The sequence below is a fragment of the Geospiza fortis genome, unplaced genomic scaffold, assembly GCF_000277835.1.
Source record: "Geospiza fortis unplaced genomic scaffold, GeoFor_1.0 scaffold98, whole genome shotgun sequence".
Classification (NCBI taxonomy): domain Eukaryota; kingdom Metazoa; phylum Chordata; class Aves; order Passeriformes; family Thraupidae; genus Geospiza; species Geospiza fortis.
In genome coordinates, this window is record NW_005054306.1 from 9388351 (window position 1) to 9406864 (window position 18514).

General features: G+C 35.4%; 1 protein-coding gene across 1 annotated transcript in view; it reads right to left on the minus strand.

The window, feature by feature from the left end:
- Window positions 1–363: 363 nt before the first annotated feature.
- Window positions 364–18514, minus strand: part of TRDN (triadin) — a 109094-nt gene continuing 90943 nt past the window's right edge. Inside the window, exons 12-14 of the mRNA XM_031066724.1 lie at window positions 15270–15347; window positions 4015–4077; window positions 364–446 (exon numbers count right to left, since the gene is read on the minus strand). Of these exons, the coding sequence (XP_030922584.1) occupies window positions 364–446; window positions 4015–4077; window positions 15270–15347 (224 nt within the window). The remainder of the gene's footprint in view (window positions 447–4014; window positions 4078–15269; window positions 15348–18514) is intronic.

The following is an 18514-nucleotide window of genomic DNA, read 5'->3' on the forward strand; positions in this document are numbered from 1 at the left end:
CCTTTTCTCAGTCAGATTGCAGACTGGAGCCCCCTGGTCTGATATGTCCCAAGCACCAGAACAAACTTTGGGAGAGCCTGGCAAAGGTTTATATCTGCTGAGGTGTAGCAAGCCCCTTAAAGTGGATTTGGAGATGCAGCTCCTTCTCTATCCAGAGTAGCACTGGATAGATTGTTGTAAAAGGTTTTGAAGTCTGACTGTGCCAGACCCTTGTTTCTGATGATTATGTTTGTTTAAGTTAGACCTCTGAGTTTGTAACAATGGAATTATCTATTTTTCAGGACAATTAACACAATGCTTTTGTATGAGCTGAAGGTCAGAAGATTAATGTGGTTTTATCTATAAAGCATTTTTAAAAGCTAATTAAGAATCATCCAGTTTGCTCTGTACTAAAGACTGAGGACATTTCATATTAGATGACTCTTGATCCTCTGCAGCAGCAGAGGCTGGGGGGGGAGAGAGAGAGAGAGAAATAGAGGGCAAGAGAATTGGAGAAAGAGTGAGCTGACATGCAAATAAATATATCACAGGGATGCAGTTAATGAAGTGCAATAAAAAAACCTCCATTCTGGTAGCAGTAGAGATAAAATTGTCTCTTGGACCAAAGGACCAATCTAAAATATTAATCTGAAAATATATTCAGTATTTGCAATTACAAGCATTCCTTGTTAGACCAAGAGAGATGGAGAAGAATATAGAAAAGTGCTTCTCCCAGAACATTATTTTAGAGATATTTTTATCACTTAGTGCTTTCAGAGCATCTCTTCTTCTCTCTCTCTTGAGCCTGACAGCCTGTACATGCCACCATTCCTCCATAGGGAATGCCTGGTTAATGGGCCTCCAGCCAGACATGAGTCTTCTGGGAGAAAGTGTGCAAGGGTGTGGAGCAGCAGTGGGACTTGGGTGCAAGGAGGACCTTGGAGCAGAAGGAGCCCACTGGTGTGGGGATGAGTGTGGGTGGCAGTGACAAGGCTGCTTGCCCCGAAAACACCTCGGCTTCATGGATTGCAAAGGTCAGGGGGAGCAAAATGCGACCCAAACCAGAGACATTCAGAGGCAATGCAAGAGATTGAAAACCAGGGTGAGGAGTTTATTTTCAATGCAATGGCCTCTGCCTAGCCTTTTAAAGAGAAAAGGTAAGAAAACTGGAAGGTGTTATTTGCTTTTGGATGCTTATGTATTCTGCTGATACAAATGGTCTGACGTTGATTTTCTGTGTCCAAATTATGTAAAGACATCGAGGTGCCTCATTTCAAATCTGGGCTATGCACTACTATTCTGTTGATCAAATATGGCAATGATTTCAGGCTTAAAACATATTAGGGATAACAATGGGTGCTGCCAAAGGTAGAAAGAGCACATGCATTCAAAGAACAAGCTGAAAGAGGAATAACAGCAACAGATGCAGCTAGAATACATTATGAATTACCATCCTCTTACACAAAGGCTAGTAAACTCCAAAAATGCAGCAACTTACAGAGCTAATAAAAGGGACAGAAATGTGCAGATATCTTGGTTTGTCTAATTTGTGTCTTTCTAGCATTAGGCTACAAAGAATGACTCACTGGATTTAGCAACTGCTTGTGAAGACGAACATATTAATAACTTTATGCTGCGGCTCTGCCATAAAATGTAATCTTTTACAATTCTGTATTCTCAAGTGAAATACAAGCTTAGGACCAGAATAAAGTTATGAAAGATATTTGAATTGTTAGCTTATGTTCTTTTTAAACCTGTGTTTATACATTAAAATGTGCAACTTAACTAGTAAAAGAATATTCTCTTTCATCACTATCCCTTCCCCAGTGTGTACAACCCCCTATTATAAAAGACATATTTAAATATGGTGCTACCAAGATAGTTGTCCCAGGTAATCTGTGCATTTTTATGTTTTCCCAAACATAAATTACTATTTTTATTTCCATCCATAAACGCTTGAATAAGAAAACTTATTCAGTTCACATATGATTCAGTGGAAAAGAAACCAGTTGCTTATTGAAATTTGCATATGTAAATCACAATATTAGTAAACAATGGGATACAGATACTTTCAACTTTTGATAACATTCAACAGATTTAAATAATTCAAAAACAGAATGCAAGGTTTGCCTTGAGGACATAGTAAATATAGCCCTGAATATTTACATCCTATTTTGAACCTTTCTCCGTGGCTTTAGGCATTGCACTAATCTACAGAAAGGTTAATCTGAGTACTTGAGGGCTTATAGAATGTTATATAGAAAGTGAAAGATAAAGCATCAATTGGACTCAGTGTTTCTAGTTATTCAGATGGTGATCAACCACTGAACATTTTGTTTCTCCTTGATTTTAATGAGACAGTTTTGCAGGCTGTGTCATTTACTGAGACACTTTTGCATTTCCACATTAACTATACTTGCAGATTTACTGAAATAATGGGGAAGAAAAACATAGCATTTTTAGTGTAGACAAGACCCAAATTGCTAATTTCTAATCTTTTTGAAATATTTATATTTCTATGCGTGAAACAATCAATTAGGTTTAGGATATTCACTAACTTAAACTTTTAAAAAATTCTTTTCTGGGCATGAGTAAAAATTCAGAAAATAACCATCTATTTTTATATGGTAATATTTCCATTTATGACTTTAAAAAATCTGTATTTTTAAAATAATTCATTGAAAAATATATACTCTCCATTCAGTCTTTGCCATGTAGCTTTTGAAATTAGTTATGCTCTTGATAAATTTAGTGCATGAGTGAAAGCAGTGTTTGTAATTTATTTGTAAATATATTTATATTTACAAATTATATTTGTAAAAGTCTCAAGATCATAGAACAGGAAATTACATGTATTATATATACAGATATCTATAATACTGTAATATAATATAAACATTATATATATATATACTGTGATATCTATCTATTTGTCTATCTATTTGTCTATCTATCTATCAATCTATCGATCTATCAATCTATCTATCAATCTATCTATCTATCTCTCTCTCCACTTGGATTCTTGAATGATAATGAGCTACATACACCCTTATCTTAAATCCTTAAAACTTGAAAGTGATTACACTAAATAGTCAGATATCATTGCAGAGAAAGTCAGAGTTCAATTTCTTACCTGCTTTTTTAATTTCAGGGACAGCTGTCTTCTCATGAGCTTTCTCCTTTTTTCCTGTTTTTTCTAAGATTTAATTAAAGAGAGTAATTTGATGTGCTAGAACTCTGAATCATACACTCAAATATGCAGTCAACCAAGTCCTGGTGGGCACATACTGAAAAAAATATGACTTATTTGGGAGTTCAGATTATTCCCTTATAGCACTCGCACCCAACTAGCCACAGAGCAATCAGCTGAGAATGAAAATTAATCAGTATGCATCAGCTATGGATGATTTGGACCCTTAATAATTCATCAAAAGTTAGGCAAAAATCATCAGTGCATGAATGTGGCAGCTTCTAGCTTAAGTTCCAGTAGCAATGAGATTACTAAAAAATAATGAATGACTTAAATATTTTGCATGAAGCAGCACCTTAGTGGATTTTAGATTCTTTCTGAGAATGTATGATTGGAACATTATTTAGATGGATATAATGACTTTGCAGTTTGGTCACTGTAAGTCTCAATTGTGATTGTATAAAATAAACAGATCTACCCCACCTTCTGAAACTGATGTGCAATCAATTGAGTGATATCTTCCCTGAGTTTTCTGTATTGCAGTATAACTATGTCCTGTTATATATGGACTCCATTAAATTGTTTAAAAAGACCATTGATGGCCACCAAACAGGACATTTAATTTGTCAGAAAATGAGTTTAGGTAATACCGGATGCTGAACATATTGGACACATAAGACATTAGATACAGAAGAAGTAGAAACATGCAAATAGTGACTGAGCAACTAAGAGAAGGACAATGTAGCTAGAAGCATAGGATTAACCTAACAGAAAACAATGGGAAATGAGCCAGAAGTGTGAGTAAAAGCTGAATGAAGCCAGTAAGAAATGTTTTCAAACCATACCTTTCACCGTAGTTTCAGTCATAATCTTCTTTTCATCACTTTTTTTCTTCTCCTCTTTTCTCTCTAAAAATAGAAATTGAAGTTCAGCTGGCTACTTTTACACAGGAACACACAAACAACTATGTATGTATGCATATATGTGTAAATATATTTGGGATGGGGCATCCACTAGCTGCAATATGTTCAAGATTTGATAAGCTGGTCACCTATTGCCAGCAGCTCAGAAGTACAGGTTAATACCCAGAGTGAATGTGGTGCTAAGGATAAAACTGGTACAAATATGCACACCACATTATTACTTAAACATTAGTTCAAGAAACTATGCCCGTTAACCTCATGTAACTAAGAGTTTATTGTGGTGACTCAATAGCCACGCACTTGCTCTGCTTCTTTTGTAAGACCTGACTGAACGATAACAAAACTTGCACATGGTACTTGGGAACAAGTGTAGAATGCCAGGAAAAGCCTGCATATACAATATACCTTTATTACACTTTTTACTAATTGAATCTTTGAAACTGTCATTACAGGACTTCTCTTATTCATGGAGAGTGTTGTTAGAGCACCATCTACAAAACAACATGACATTATTTCAGAAGCATCTGCCTCTATTTTGGCAGTTATTAGGGCAATTGTAGAAATAAGGAGAATATTTTTTTCCTTTTTTAAAACAAAGCTTAAACAATTTAATTACTTATTTCATTAATGTTTTGAATTAGAAAATTGAGAGTTTGGTAAAGGATATGAGAGAGTTTTAATTCTTATTTTTCCTTTGGGAAATGAATCCCCTTTTTGATTGGAAAGAATACAAGAGTACAAGAATAGCTAATCTAAGTGCTTTTTTAATTGATCATCCATGAAAAGACAAATTTTTTACCTTCAGTTTGTGCTGCATGCTTCAGGTATTGATACCCAAATATAGTTAGTGAAACTATAGTTTTCTTTTTGTGATCTTTTACTGTTACAAATGTGGATAAGAAACCAAGATTTATTATCTTACAAAAGATAGAACCATAAGACTTTAAGCAAGAGTATTTTCTTTAATTGAAAATATTTAAGGAATAGGAATATTTTCAAATCCAAGAAACAAATATACTCCTGTCCCTTGCACAAAACTAACATGAAGATAAAGGAAAAATACGACACCAAAACAATACAAAAAGCAACTTACTTTTCACTTCTCTAGGTACCACAACAGACTTTTCTTCTGCATGGAAGAAATATAGACACACAGGGGAAAAATTAAAAATTGAAGAACATTTTACCTAAACTAAAAAATATCTGTGTGTTTGAATTTTGAAAAATAGAAAAATAGCTGGGTTTATAGAGTACCTTAATTCCACAGTCTTTCTATTTTGATTTCATGAATAAAGTTATTTTGCCTATTGTGGAGGCAATGTATTTATCAATATTCAGGGTCTCCTCAAATGACACTTCTGCTGATTTTCTGGCAATTGCTTTTAACATCAAGCATAATATAGATGTGTGCCTCTTTCTTCTTTTAAACAGATTTGTTCAATGTGTTTCTCTCGCTATTGTCTTCAGAAAATTCTCACATACATTCTACAGAATGTTTCTCTGAGTTTTATGTGCTTAATTCGTCCTCCTGAAACTACACTACACTTCAAGCTACAAATTCCTCTGTGTTGTGAGGTTTCTTAGGTATGTGTAGAGCATCAGAGTAGTGCTCATCCTACACTAACTTGTTTGGAGCTTCATATTCTTGTATACTTTAATATTCTTGTTATTGCCTATCTCTCTCTCTCCATGACACATTTCTCCAGAGACTTGTGCTAGGGATTGTGACTCTCTGGTCGAAATGGAAGTCTCTTCACCTTCAGATTTCACAAAAACTGTTCCACAGCTCCACTTTCCTATGCCTCCTATGACTCTTCAGTGGATTATTTCCACATATAATGTCAATCTCCTCTAATTTCTAAAATGTGGTTTAGTTATTTGCATACTCTGCCTGAATTAATCAAACCATTAAACATACTAAGTGTGTGTTATTTACTGACAGAGAAGAGGTTCCTTCTTCTTCCTTCCATGAGGCTTTATTCATAGTAATTAGATGTTGAAGTGCTGCTCGGACTTCGGTAATGTCCATTTTTTACTGAGTGTCTCAGTTCTGGTGAGTTAGATTTTTTGGTTTCTTAAATTTCTGGTGCTAGGTGATGCATGAGAATAATTTGTAAGCCCAAGGTCCTTACAACAAGATTCTCTTTAATCCGAGACCATTTCTGCCTTTGAACTTGTAGCGTTTTACATGCCTCTGGGGCCCAGAAAAAACCACATGAAATCTGCTTTAATTTGCATAGCAAGGTTTGGGACCATATACATCTTGAAAACCACAAGCTGAGGCACTGAACTTTGAGAAGTGAAGCTTTGTATAGAAGATATACAGGAAGTGGCAGGAATGTCTACTGCCAATAACCCAAACAATGATGATGACATCCATGGCTGCAGAATCTTCCATTGCTAAATCATTCTACCAATTAATCCCACTGAAATAATCTTCCATCAAACTCTCAAGTTGTATTATTCAGCATCCAGGCAACTTTGAGATGTCTGTATTTGTTATGAAGTTTCTGGGGGATGATTACATGGAAGTATTAAAGGACTGGACCCCCTATTTTGCTGCCTAATGCAAGATAAGCGCTCTTGCTCAAATCTGAGAAAAACAGTCACTGAGCTTCCATTCACATCTCAGCTGCATCTAGCTCCACTGGTGCCCCTCACAGCTACCACTGAGAGAAATTTCTGTAAATAAGAGCAATGGTAAGTGGGTATTATGGAAAGAGCCATTTCTGACTTAAGGATGTAATCCCATTTCTTGAATAAATTTATTTCCTCCCAATTTGTACAGCTCACATTTAGAATGTTGTATATTAAGTGTATATTTAACACCAGCAAAACTTGTAATTTCTGAAGCAGTAAATGTAGTGGGCTCTGTGCAGATATGTACACAGCTAAATTAAGAGGCAGAGCAAATAATTAAATAGGAATTTAGGCTGGTCTTTTGCGCTGTAAAATATGAACCCCATCTGTTAATTGAAAGCACTTACTTTTTTAGCTCAGAACAGTTACAGAACTACAAAGGGCCAACTGCATAAATAGGGATCCTAATATGCACAAATCGTGGGTTACACAAGGAAACACAAGGTGCTTTGGAGGATTTGACGTTGGCCACAATATGAAATTCAAGTGCAATTAACTATTGCTACTGTTTCTTAATTAACAGGATTTTTTCACCAGTAGCATTAGTCCTGAGCCACACTTCATAGACAGTGTAAGACATACGAGTACGAAAAGACCTCACTTTCAAAAGCCTGCAATGCATTTACAGGAATGAAATAAGGATATATGCAGTAGGAAGAGTACATGACAGAATCAGTCAGCAAGGCCAGCAATGGACTTTTCATTTAGTCAAGTTTTTCTGTAGACTCTATGCAGAAGCTGAGCTTTATGTAGCATAAGGAGGAGTCGAGTGAACATGGGTATTGTGAATTAAAGCAGTGATGTACTACTGAATGAGACATTCAGGTAAAAAACTTATTCCTGGGTGAAAAATAAAAAGAAGCAGCATAGAATAATTTTCTTGCAAAGTGACTGGATTGAACAGACCTTGCAGCAAAGTAACCTCTGAGATGGAATTATTTATTTTTAATAAGGGATGAAGGACCAAGGCAAGTAGAAATTCAAGTAAGATTCAACAAAGACCAAGAAAGGGGGGTTTCAATCTGAATTTTCTCCACCCATCTTGACAGCACCTTGTCTTTGTGTTATTCTCATAGGAGAGCAGCTAATTCTTGGACAATGGTGGGAGGGGAGATAACAGAAGCATGCTAAGAGCGTGGCACTTGAAATCAGGCCTGGTAAGACCAGTGTGCTACTCTGCCAGTGCTGAGTGGAATCTAAATTTAGGGATGCACATGAGTTACGGGGCATAGTGTCACAGGAATGCTGCACAGGAACTGGAAGAAGAAGGTGCTCTTAGAACTTCTTTACCATACAGCTCCAGATGGTCCATGTTCTTGTGGAAAGCCTGATTCTGGAAGGAGCTGTCAGCTCATCCCAACATGTCAGAGAAACTGAGGTAAGCAAAATATAGCAGCAATTCCTTCTGCTGGAGAGGTATGCATATAGCAAGCACTAACTAGTGGGACTGAATGCCAGAAGTTTGGAGATGCTTGGGTTCACATTAGCTTTCTAAAGTTCAGATCCTTATATGAGGCTTATCTGCATTTATCTAAAACCCTCTTGTGAGGAAACCTCAGGAGGAAAGCTCCTTGGAGAGACTTGGGATATTTATTGCCTGACTGTGAAATGCTACAACAGCTTTTCTTGCCTACAGATTCCAGTCCTGGCAGAGCTCAGGATCAGCAGAGACACGTGTATACTCACTGACATACAAAATAGAACAAAACAAACATTAATTCATCTTTTCCTGAGAAACCGTAATTCAGACTGAACACAGTGACTTCATTCAGGATAAGACTTCATTTCATTTTTGTCCAAGCAGCTCTGTACACCTTAAGCTGTCACTGGCATAATTTTAAAGGACCATTCAAGCAAAACACAAGCTGCCTTTTAAAATTTTTTTTCCTTGTTAATTTTGAAGGGATTACAGTTCCTCTTTGTTTTACTTGGTGACTGAAATCCTTTCTCTGCTGGACTCAATAAAAGTTTTGTTGTTGATTTCAGTGTGAGTTGGATATCCTTTTAAATATTAGAATAACTCATTACATTTCAGTTTTTGATGATATTTCTTTTCTTTCCCCTTGGCCTGTTGCTTAGGGTAGAGACTGACAATGACTGGTCAGTTGCACTTTTGGCTCTAAATAATTTAACACCCCTTCACAAAATAGGATCCCCTAAGAGTTACAAAGCTTTTGGAGAAATGAATAAACAATGAAAGGAGATATTTCTGCTTAGTTTAGGATGTCATGGAAACTCATACCTTTAAGATTAAATCTAAATTTCAAGTAAAAATTGACTTTAGCTGTCTCTTTGAAAAAAAATCTCTTTCTAGGGTAAGAGAGTCCTTGTTGGTCTCGTTACTTTCTCTATGAGAAATAATTCTGTCTTGATTCAGCCAAACTACTGAAAGGCCAAGAAAGATCAAAGAAACTTAAATAGTATTAATCTAAAATTCCTGAAGTTCTTACAATTGCTTCTGTTCACTCGCAAACACAAAGAAGTGCATGCACACATGCACAAAAGTGCTTTCTCTAATTTACAGGTGAGGCCAAAATGAAGTGCATTTATTTGCAAAGCTCTGTTTAAATGACGCTACTACTTTTTTTTTTTTTTTTTTTTTTTTTTTTTTTTTTTTTTTTTTTTCCTGCAGAGTAAGGAAATAGAATGTCTTTTCATATTGGGCAAGTGAAAGACTCTTGGGGCACACAGATCACTGGAGATATAGCACACCCCGAAGGCCTAGGCAATCTCTCCAGCTTGACTCTGCTTTTTTTGAAACTGCTTCACTGTTTTCAAATCCCAGTCTGAAACACTATTTGGCAGCTGTGAAGATTGCTTGTGGAGATAATTTTGAGGTCTGCAGAATCTGTGAAATAGAAATATCATGCTTGAAATTCCTAATGATTTCATGTGACCTACAAAATGTTTCTTATTCCTTCCTGTAGTGATTATAGACTTCTTTTTCATGGCTCTGTTGCACTAAGCACCAGAACTCTCTGTTAATAGCATGGCCCCATATGTTGCCCTCACTAAACAGCATAGTGTGGAGCAAGGAATAAAACCACAAGAGAGATGAAGCCAGAGTAAGCATGGCAAGTCAAAAAAAGATGACAGAACAACTTCCATAGCAAGACCAGCAACAGAAACTCTACTGGACAATGGTCAATGGTAAATATGATGCAAATATGATTATGATAATTACTTAAATTCCCAGGGGACCACTGATGTTTTATGATACAACCATTACTAGTGAGAACCAAACCAACACAGCCAGGTAGTTTGGCTGGCCTTCTCCCTCCTTGTCACTGAAATGCCTACTGGACAACAGGAATCAATGGCAGGCTCAATTCTGTTACCAGAGCTGGGAAGGGTTTTGCTGATGCTCTTTATGCAGTGTGCTTTTGGGCAAGCATGTCTGAGCCTTAATAATGGGATGATGAGGTTATGCAGCACCTTTGTAAGAGTTTCATTTTTCTTTCCAAAGAAACATCAGAGTTCTTCCTTTGAAAGCCCAGATTCACTTTTAATTCCAGTAAGTTTTTTCCATTTGCAGGTGCAACATAGGCAAAAGACTATGGTTTTTCTATTACATTTAAAAAGCACTATGAAAAGTTAAAATAATCATCCAAGGTATTTGTTTGTGTTTTATTGGGTATACTTCGGGGAATATTTGTTTTCAAATGTATACTCTAACATTTTAAATTGTATTATTATAAAGGTTGAGAAAATTAATAATATGTCTAATCAAAATGTGCATATCTTTATGCATATTTTTTCTTACACTAGTATGCTTTTTTCTCATGTCTGTTTAACTTTTTGTATTTTATGATAGAATACAAGAAGTACAGAAGAGCCTCATGTCATTAAGGAAAATGTCAAGGACTTTCTGAAACAGTGAAGATTTAGGGGTTTTTTCATCATTGCTAAATCATTAAAATTTACTGCTTAAATGTCTAATTTAAATCATTAAATAGTTCACTTTGCAACCCTGTTCATATTATTTCAAAGGTTTTATTGTCTTCAGTAGAGACTCATGGAGATATAAGGCCCATATTTCTCAAAAAAACTTTTTATGCTGTAAATACAGCAATGCATTAAAGCTAACTAAACTGTTCATCTATCAACCTAGATTAAACCTAACCCATTGTATTACAACATTTCTAATATAAATATTTTTCTTTTTTCCTGTTTATATTCTCCCTTGGATTAAAATTTATCAGAAAAATGGATTTTCATCCACAAATCATGTCAGTATTATTAAGAATATTCTAAATGGGGAGAAAATTTTCAAAATTAGGCCTTTTTTGTAAGGGTTCTGTTGTGTCTTGAATCATGATCTCTCACTGAAAGGATTTTTTTAAAGGTAATTGATTCTATAGTATAAAAGGAAAACAGAGTTTTTTAATAGAACAATCCATGCACAGAAGAGAAGGCAGACATTGACAGACTGTACAGAAGCAGATTGATTTGTACAAGGTATATACACTCCTGTACATCAAGGGATCTTTGTCAAAACTTGTATTGACTTCAGTAATTTAGATATTCTTGGTTATTATATTCATGAACTAGAATTCATATAGACTAGAAATTCTTTTTCAGACAGTCAGATAGTGTACATTCTATATAGCAACACAGATGCAGTTGCCAGTTTATCCTCCACAGGGGTTTTGGGGGAAGTTAAACACATTTCACAGCAACTCGCTTAACTGCATTCTGCAAAATTTGTAATTAGAGGATTCAATGACCTAGAGAAATACTCTTTTTCCTCATAGATCCTCTGAAGATGTTATAGATTTTTTTTTCCTCTTCACTTAATATCGCAGATACTGTCAAGATGACAAGGAATGGCCAGTATAGTTCAGTCAAGGAAGAGGGATGTTTCAGAACTTGTCATCATTCATTAACAGATCAGAATGGTTATGTTGATGACTCTTCCATGATAAATGCTCTCCCACTCAAAGATACAGGAACAGACTTTTAGGACAATATAACTTGGAAAAACATACTCAGATACAATGTTGTTCAAATGTTTTTTGTCATCCAGTGCACTTCAAAGTGGTAAAAAGCACAGGTCTGCTTGAGATCATATACCACATGCATTAAGATTCTTTCCACCAGACGAAGGATTTTGATACAGGCTTCTCACAAAGATGTTGTGATCTTGTGAGAAGGCAAAGACATGCTATTCTGGAAAAATTAACATGAAGATTCACTGATAACTAGCTAAGCCTCTGATCTTAGTTTTTGCACTTGTCTAACTGCAGAGTCTTCCTGAGCGATTACCCTGCCATGTCAGAGAGGGAAACATGGGAAGACAATCAGAAAGGAAGATCCTTTTCATGTGAATGTTGAAATGGAGGCAAGAAAAAGATGTGTGAGCCGAGCAAAAATTCAAGACCTAAGAGAGAGAATCTCAGAGAAGCAGTATACACTGCAGAGAAGTTTTAGAATGTCAGTGAATAACAAAATAAAAGAAATCTAGACTTAAAAGTGATGTGGAAGACTACTACCAAGGAAGAAGGAGGATATTAAAGTCAAAATTCAGATAGCCATGGAGAACTGATCTGTTCAAATTACTGGTGACACCAGTGTCCTGACATGGCAGCATCAGTGTCAGCCAAGCTGAGAACACTGCTTCCAAGTACTTGTGAGAGCTCCATAAAAAGATAAGATAAAAAATTTAAAATTAGTTCTTGAGTTCCTAGTTTACCAAACAAGGTTTCCAAGCTTGAAATACCAGTAGGTGTTATATATTAATGCCTTTATCTTCACAAATTCCTTTATCTTCTTTCTCTTGTTCACTGTTACAGGATCCTATCGTTTATTTTATTATTTTCTGCTGGTTGTGATCTGAAAATTCAAACTCTTCATTGAAGTTTTATGGTAAGATCTTTGAAAAAGCTAATCAACTATGAAATAAGAAAGGAATGATTTTTTTTCTTTCTGACCAGATTAGTACAAAGCATTTTCCTTTTGACCAGGAGATATCTGAAAATTTCAACTCACACACTTCAATGCCATTTATTACTTTGTACACTAGAATCTAGTGTACAAATTGAGATTGTCTTAAATAATTACCCCTTTTCCAAAAGATTTACTGTGGAGCTGAAGGAAGAGAAAAAGGCAATGACAATGGGAGGAAGTGTGAGATTTAATATATAATAACAGTATGCTCTTTTTCTAAGGCCTCAGGAATTCAGCAGAGCATAATTTCTATACGACATTGGATACTATCCAGGAAAAGCATTCCATTTGAAGATATCAAGTAATCTAAAAATTTTAGACATATGTGGCACATACACACCACTATTTCTACCTTATCAGAAAACAAGAATGGTCCAAGATTACCTAAGGCAGCAGCGGCAAAATGGAGTGATACTAAAAACACGTCAATCTACAAAAAGAGTAAGATCCTTTCAGCCTTCACCAGCTCCATAATTACATATATAATGTCTGAATATCACTGAGTTGGAAAGCCTAGGGTGTAAGTTCATTGGTTTAATAAATTTTTTTTGTGTGATAAACGTTCTGTTACTTCCTACAGTTTTACCTTTTTTTTAGAGCTGGTTTCTTCTGTCAAAGGCTAAGCCAGGCTTTGATGTTATATCAAGTATATTTTTCAATTTAAAAACACTTCTGTCTGTTCTCTATTCTAACAACTTATGATACTACTCTCAACTATATTTATAAGAAGACTCTCTTGTTTCAATCTGTCCCTTCAATGATATTTAGTGATGTACCAGTCATAAAAGTATCCAAGCACTAAGAAGTCACATGCAGATGTCTCTTCAGCTATTTTAAAGATTTAAATTTGCCTGCCTACTCCTCTTTTTTCCCTTCTGACATTTTGCCAAATATTCTCATAAATTAATTTTTTTTCCTCTAGGGATGAAATAAAGCTTCAGGATTAGGGTTCCTCAAGGCGCTGTGGCATATTTTCTCATGTATGGAAAACAACATAACAGCTTTTCATGATAACATTTTACAAGTAATTCTGCCTTCTTCATGTCTTCCAAATCTCTTGCATGAAAAGTATGTATCCTAGTGACTGGCCTTGAGCCTTAAAGGGAATTTAGTTATATGGTTCTGAGCAGATAATCTCCCCCAAATTTGTTTGCCAAATGAGTGTCTAATTTACAGTGCCAATTACCTGAATTGCATGCATAAATGAGCTAATGAAACATACAAATGTGTAACTGGTCATAAATAGTAATTTCTATGTGCAATTGCAGTAATTGCATTCTCCTCATGATTTTGAAAATCGAAAATCTGATGTTAATTTGTTGCTAGTTCATCTTGTGTAACAGTTATATTTAAAGATTATCTTTATCATTCAGCGAACGTGTCAGCCTTGTTCTATTATGTCTTTTTTCCATTATGGTTAATTGATGGATAGCAGAGTTTAACATTGCAGGGACTTCTTTCTGCTGATAAACAGGGTTCAAACATTTTCCTAAAGTAAGCAAGAGTGCAAATCTCTTTCTGTACTGTCTCAAAATAACCACAGTTTTATACTCCTTTAAACAGCATGTTTAAAAAGAAATAATCATTTGAGGTAATGACATTTTTGGGGAAAGACATAATAAGCCACATAACTATTTTTATCCAAATGTTCTGATTCACAATAATCACATTACAGAAATATCTAATTAATGTAACGCTTTGTTTCAGTCATGGGTCCTGGCAAAACCTATGTCTCATTTTCTGTTTTCAAATGCAGGCAATCTTGTAGCTCTTGTTACTTTGCTGCCACCCCATTTGTTCCTCTCTTAGACTACAATTGCTTTCTGGGTAACACAGAACTAAGACCTCTATGAGAGAAATTAGCAAGTGCCGTGGCCTGACTGAAGGACTCAAGTATCATATGAAAACTGCTACATAATTACACTAAAGGACTCAAGCTGTTTTGTACTATTAAATTGTATGGTGTAAAGACCAAGCACATATATTGCAGCTCTAGTTCTAAGTCATCAGACATAGTTTATTTTAAAATTAAAATGAGTATTTCAATCACTTTACTGTAATGATCAGACTATAAACAATATAATTCAATTGCAGGGTTTATGTTTTAATCTTCTGAACGTAAGATCTGACTTTGTATTTCTCTTTCAGTGGTTTTAACAATAGCAATAGAGTGGATAAATGCAGAGCCAGAAATATTACATTCATTATTACAAACAAGGCACAGAAAAATTACTGAATAACAATAGCTGAAAGAATAATCCAAAGTATATTAAGAGGATAATGTTGATTATGTTTATAGTTAGATAGCAAGTTATGGCTGAATGCCATTCAAAGCATTTTGCATATTAGGCCTCAATCCTATAATCTGTTTCACTCAGGAAATCCCTAAAGCCATCTGTAAGACTACTATAAGGAACATTTAAGTTTTGTGATGCCTATTTCACTATGTCATTCTTGTCCCAGGCCTAGTAATGTGATCACTTTTGTGATATAGGTTACATTTACAAAAAAAATTAAAAAAAAAAAAAAGTTAGACCAAACAGTCAAGTTAATAAGTAGATGCCAATAAAGGTGGAAAAACTCAAACTTGCCTTCAATAGCTGCTGGTTTCTTTCTTGGACTGTGTTCTAGAAGAAGACGAGGTGGTGCAAATTCCTTATGTCCTGCACCTAAGACAGGTTATGAAGTATAGAAGATGTATTCACCAACAGGCTGAGCAGTTTCACTGGGAGGCTGAGCTCCCTTCAAAATGGTTCATGTTAAAAATATTACATTGTGCATAAAAGCTAATATTTTTCAGACACTATAAGAAGGAAACGTATTTCTTAACAAATAATTTATTTTTAAGAGTCACATTTGAAACCAATGAAGTACACGTGGCTCAAGCATATGCTGAAATGCTACAGTTCTGGTTTTCTTCCTTAGATTCAAAAGATAATAATAATAGTATAATAATAAGGCTGCATGCTCGTGATGCCTCTTCTACAACAAAGCCTTGTTTTCTTCTGTCAAACAAATGATCTTCAGTTGCTCCCTAAAGTCCACTTAATGAACTCCTGGAAACACTAGTAAAAATTATGATGTTTCTCATCCTTAAGGCTCATTCTTAATTAGCCAATACCAACCAGGTTATGCATTGTAAACACTGATGAGGTTCTGATTCCAGCTGCTGACTGAAACACCTCTGCTCTCTCAGAGTGTTCAGCTGGGACTTTCTGTACTGTCTTAGCCTACGTGCAGATACCATGTTTTGTAGAAAACACTTCTCACTTCACTTCTCCACAGATTCACAAACATATTTAATGTACCCTTATATTACTTATGCTTATTTTCTAGTTTATGACATATTTGAAGTCTCCTTGTTTCCTTTTATTTCACTGGCATTTAGCCTCAGTATCTATTCTGTCACTGTCATTTGGAAAATGCATTTTTTGTGACCTGAGAAATAAAATTAGTTAAATATTATATTGATTCAGTCATGTGCACCAGCATACATTGACTGCACCAGAGTCCACATGCAAACAGACTGTTAAAGCTCAGCTCCACCTTCACGTCAGAAACTCAAAGCCATGCCTCATGCTTGAATATAGGCTCAGAAAAGGAATTAAGGCTTTAATGGGCCTTGGAAATTGCAGCATCTTACTTACCCCTCTCACTTTGCAAAGGTATGTATACTCATGGGGAAGGCATTAGAAAAACATTATCTTGAAGACAGCAGTGGGATTTGAGCATCATAGACTTAATGTTATTGCATCTCATCAACACATGTACAATTGCAGACACATAATTTGCTAGCATGTGATTCAGTTCATCCAGCAATTTGTATAAAACATCAAACATAGAGCTGCTCAAACTTGACATGTCCCTGACCCTCTGAAAAAATATTAACACATTGATAAAACCAATGTATTGAAGGTGTTTTGCAACAAAAGGTAATAATCCTACATTTTCCATGTATTTCCTGTCTTGGCAATAAACCCAAGTGCATATTTACTGATATCATCACAGAATAACTATAGCCTTAAGATGAATGTTAGGCAAACGTCAGGAATCCAGATATTCAGCCATGATTTTCCAAATGCTTTATGTCTGAAAAAAAATAATCTTGAAGTTGCAAACTGAACTAATGAACTGCTGATTACCTTTGTTGCCAACTGGAATAGAAAAGTTGCATTCATAACCAGGTCAACATAAAGAATCTGGAGCAATTGAATTGCCAGTTCAGAATGAAAACAAAAAACAACATAGCAATTAATGATGAATGGATAATCTTATTTTTCCTTCTACATTTGATCAAAGTCCTAGAATAAACATTAGGATTTTTTTCCTATTTTTTTCCTTTTTTTTTCCTTTCCAGAACTAGACCACCTATTCCCCAGTTAGAGAAAGTGATAATTTTTATAACTTGGGTGAATATTTTGTGTGAAAAAGGATAAAGGGCAGTGGCTCAGAATGTTGAGTAGATGAGTAATGATGAAGGATAGTCGATAATTTGGACTGCAGAGTGGTATCTACAGTGTGGGGCAATGATCTAACTCCTCTAGGTCAAATTGTAGGCTGGCCCCATTATCTCCCTGTGCTTTGCTGTGGCAGCAGTTTTCTAATGATAGAACCAGTGTGCGCATAATGCCAGTATGATACCACTTATTGCTAATGACTTGTCAAGTTCTATTTTATAGCTTTACAAGTTTTAAGCAAATCATTTATTTCATGCAAATTGACCGCATGATCCAATATGAGAGTGTTTTAAGTCTAAGCTTCACAGATCAAAAACTTTCCCTTAGGCCAAAATGTTTGTTCTGAGCAGGTTCCCATCCACTCTGATAAAAGGCTTCTTTAATGTTTCCATGTCTTATTAAATGTCCCTCTATTCACTTTGATGGGAATGTAAAGGACAGTAAATGAATAAATATTTTATCCATTCTTTTGATGAAATATGTTAAAGGGGATAACCTAAGTCAAATTTCTTTTCTTTTCCTTCTTCTCTCTTCTTTAAGTTATAAAGCACAAGTGGTTTTCTGTAGTACAGACTGATAAATAGAAATGAGGAATTGGCTTCAACAGATCAGACCATTCGTATTAATGATGTCTACTATCTTGACTCTGGCAGTGGCCAGTTGGACACATATCCATGATGTAAATGAGAGGACAGCAGGATGTATTTAATGCTCTCAGTGGACAATCAGATTAGTCCATGAATTACAAGAAGTTGTTATCCAGATTACCACTATTATTTCTGGACATACACTTATCTCGCAGCTTTAAAAATGCAGCCACAAAAAGCACTGCATAGTTATTTGCTTCTCATTTCCAACATAGCCTCCATTTTACTGCTAGGAGATAACCCACTAAGGTTCATTTAAGCTGCTTAAAAAAAAATAAAGTAAGCTTTGATTTCTCCAAAAGATGTAATTGCAAGCACAAAAATGTCCATGCATTTCTATGCCAGTCTGTCCCTAGAGTTGATCCATAACATTTCCATGTGTCATCTGTCCATGCAGCTGTGCTTTAGGTATCTCCTTCATATATGATATTGTAAAAAGCTGACAACAAATTACTTCTGATGAAAACAGAAAGAGTGAAATGTTTTGGATTTAGGCTCATGGGAATGATCTAGCCAGAATAAAAAGTGTCACATCAAGACATGAGTACCTTCCTCCACAGACTCAAAAGAAAGAAACAGGCTGCAAGGATGAGTAGAAGGTTTAAGACTCTAACCAGGTAACATGAATACTTCATTGAAAATCAGTTACAGTCCTCAAGCTCTGGGAAACTTCCGTCATCAGTTTTTATCAAATTGATTGAGATGTCCTGAAGAACTTAATCCTGATTTGGT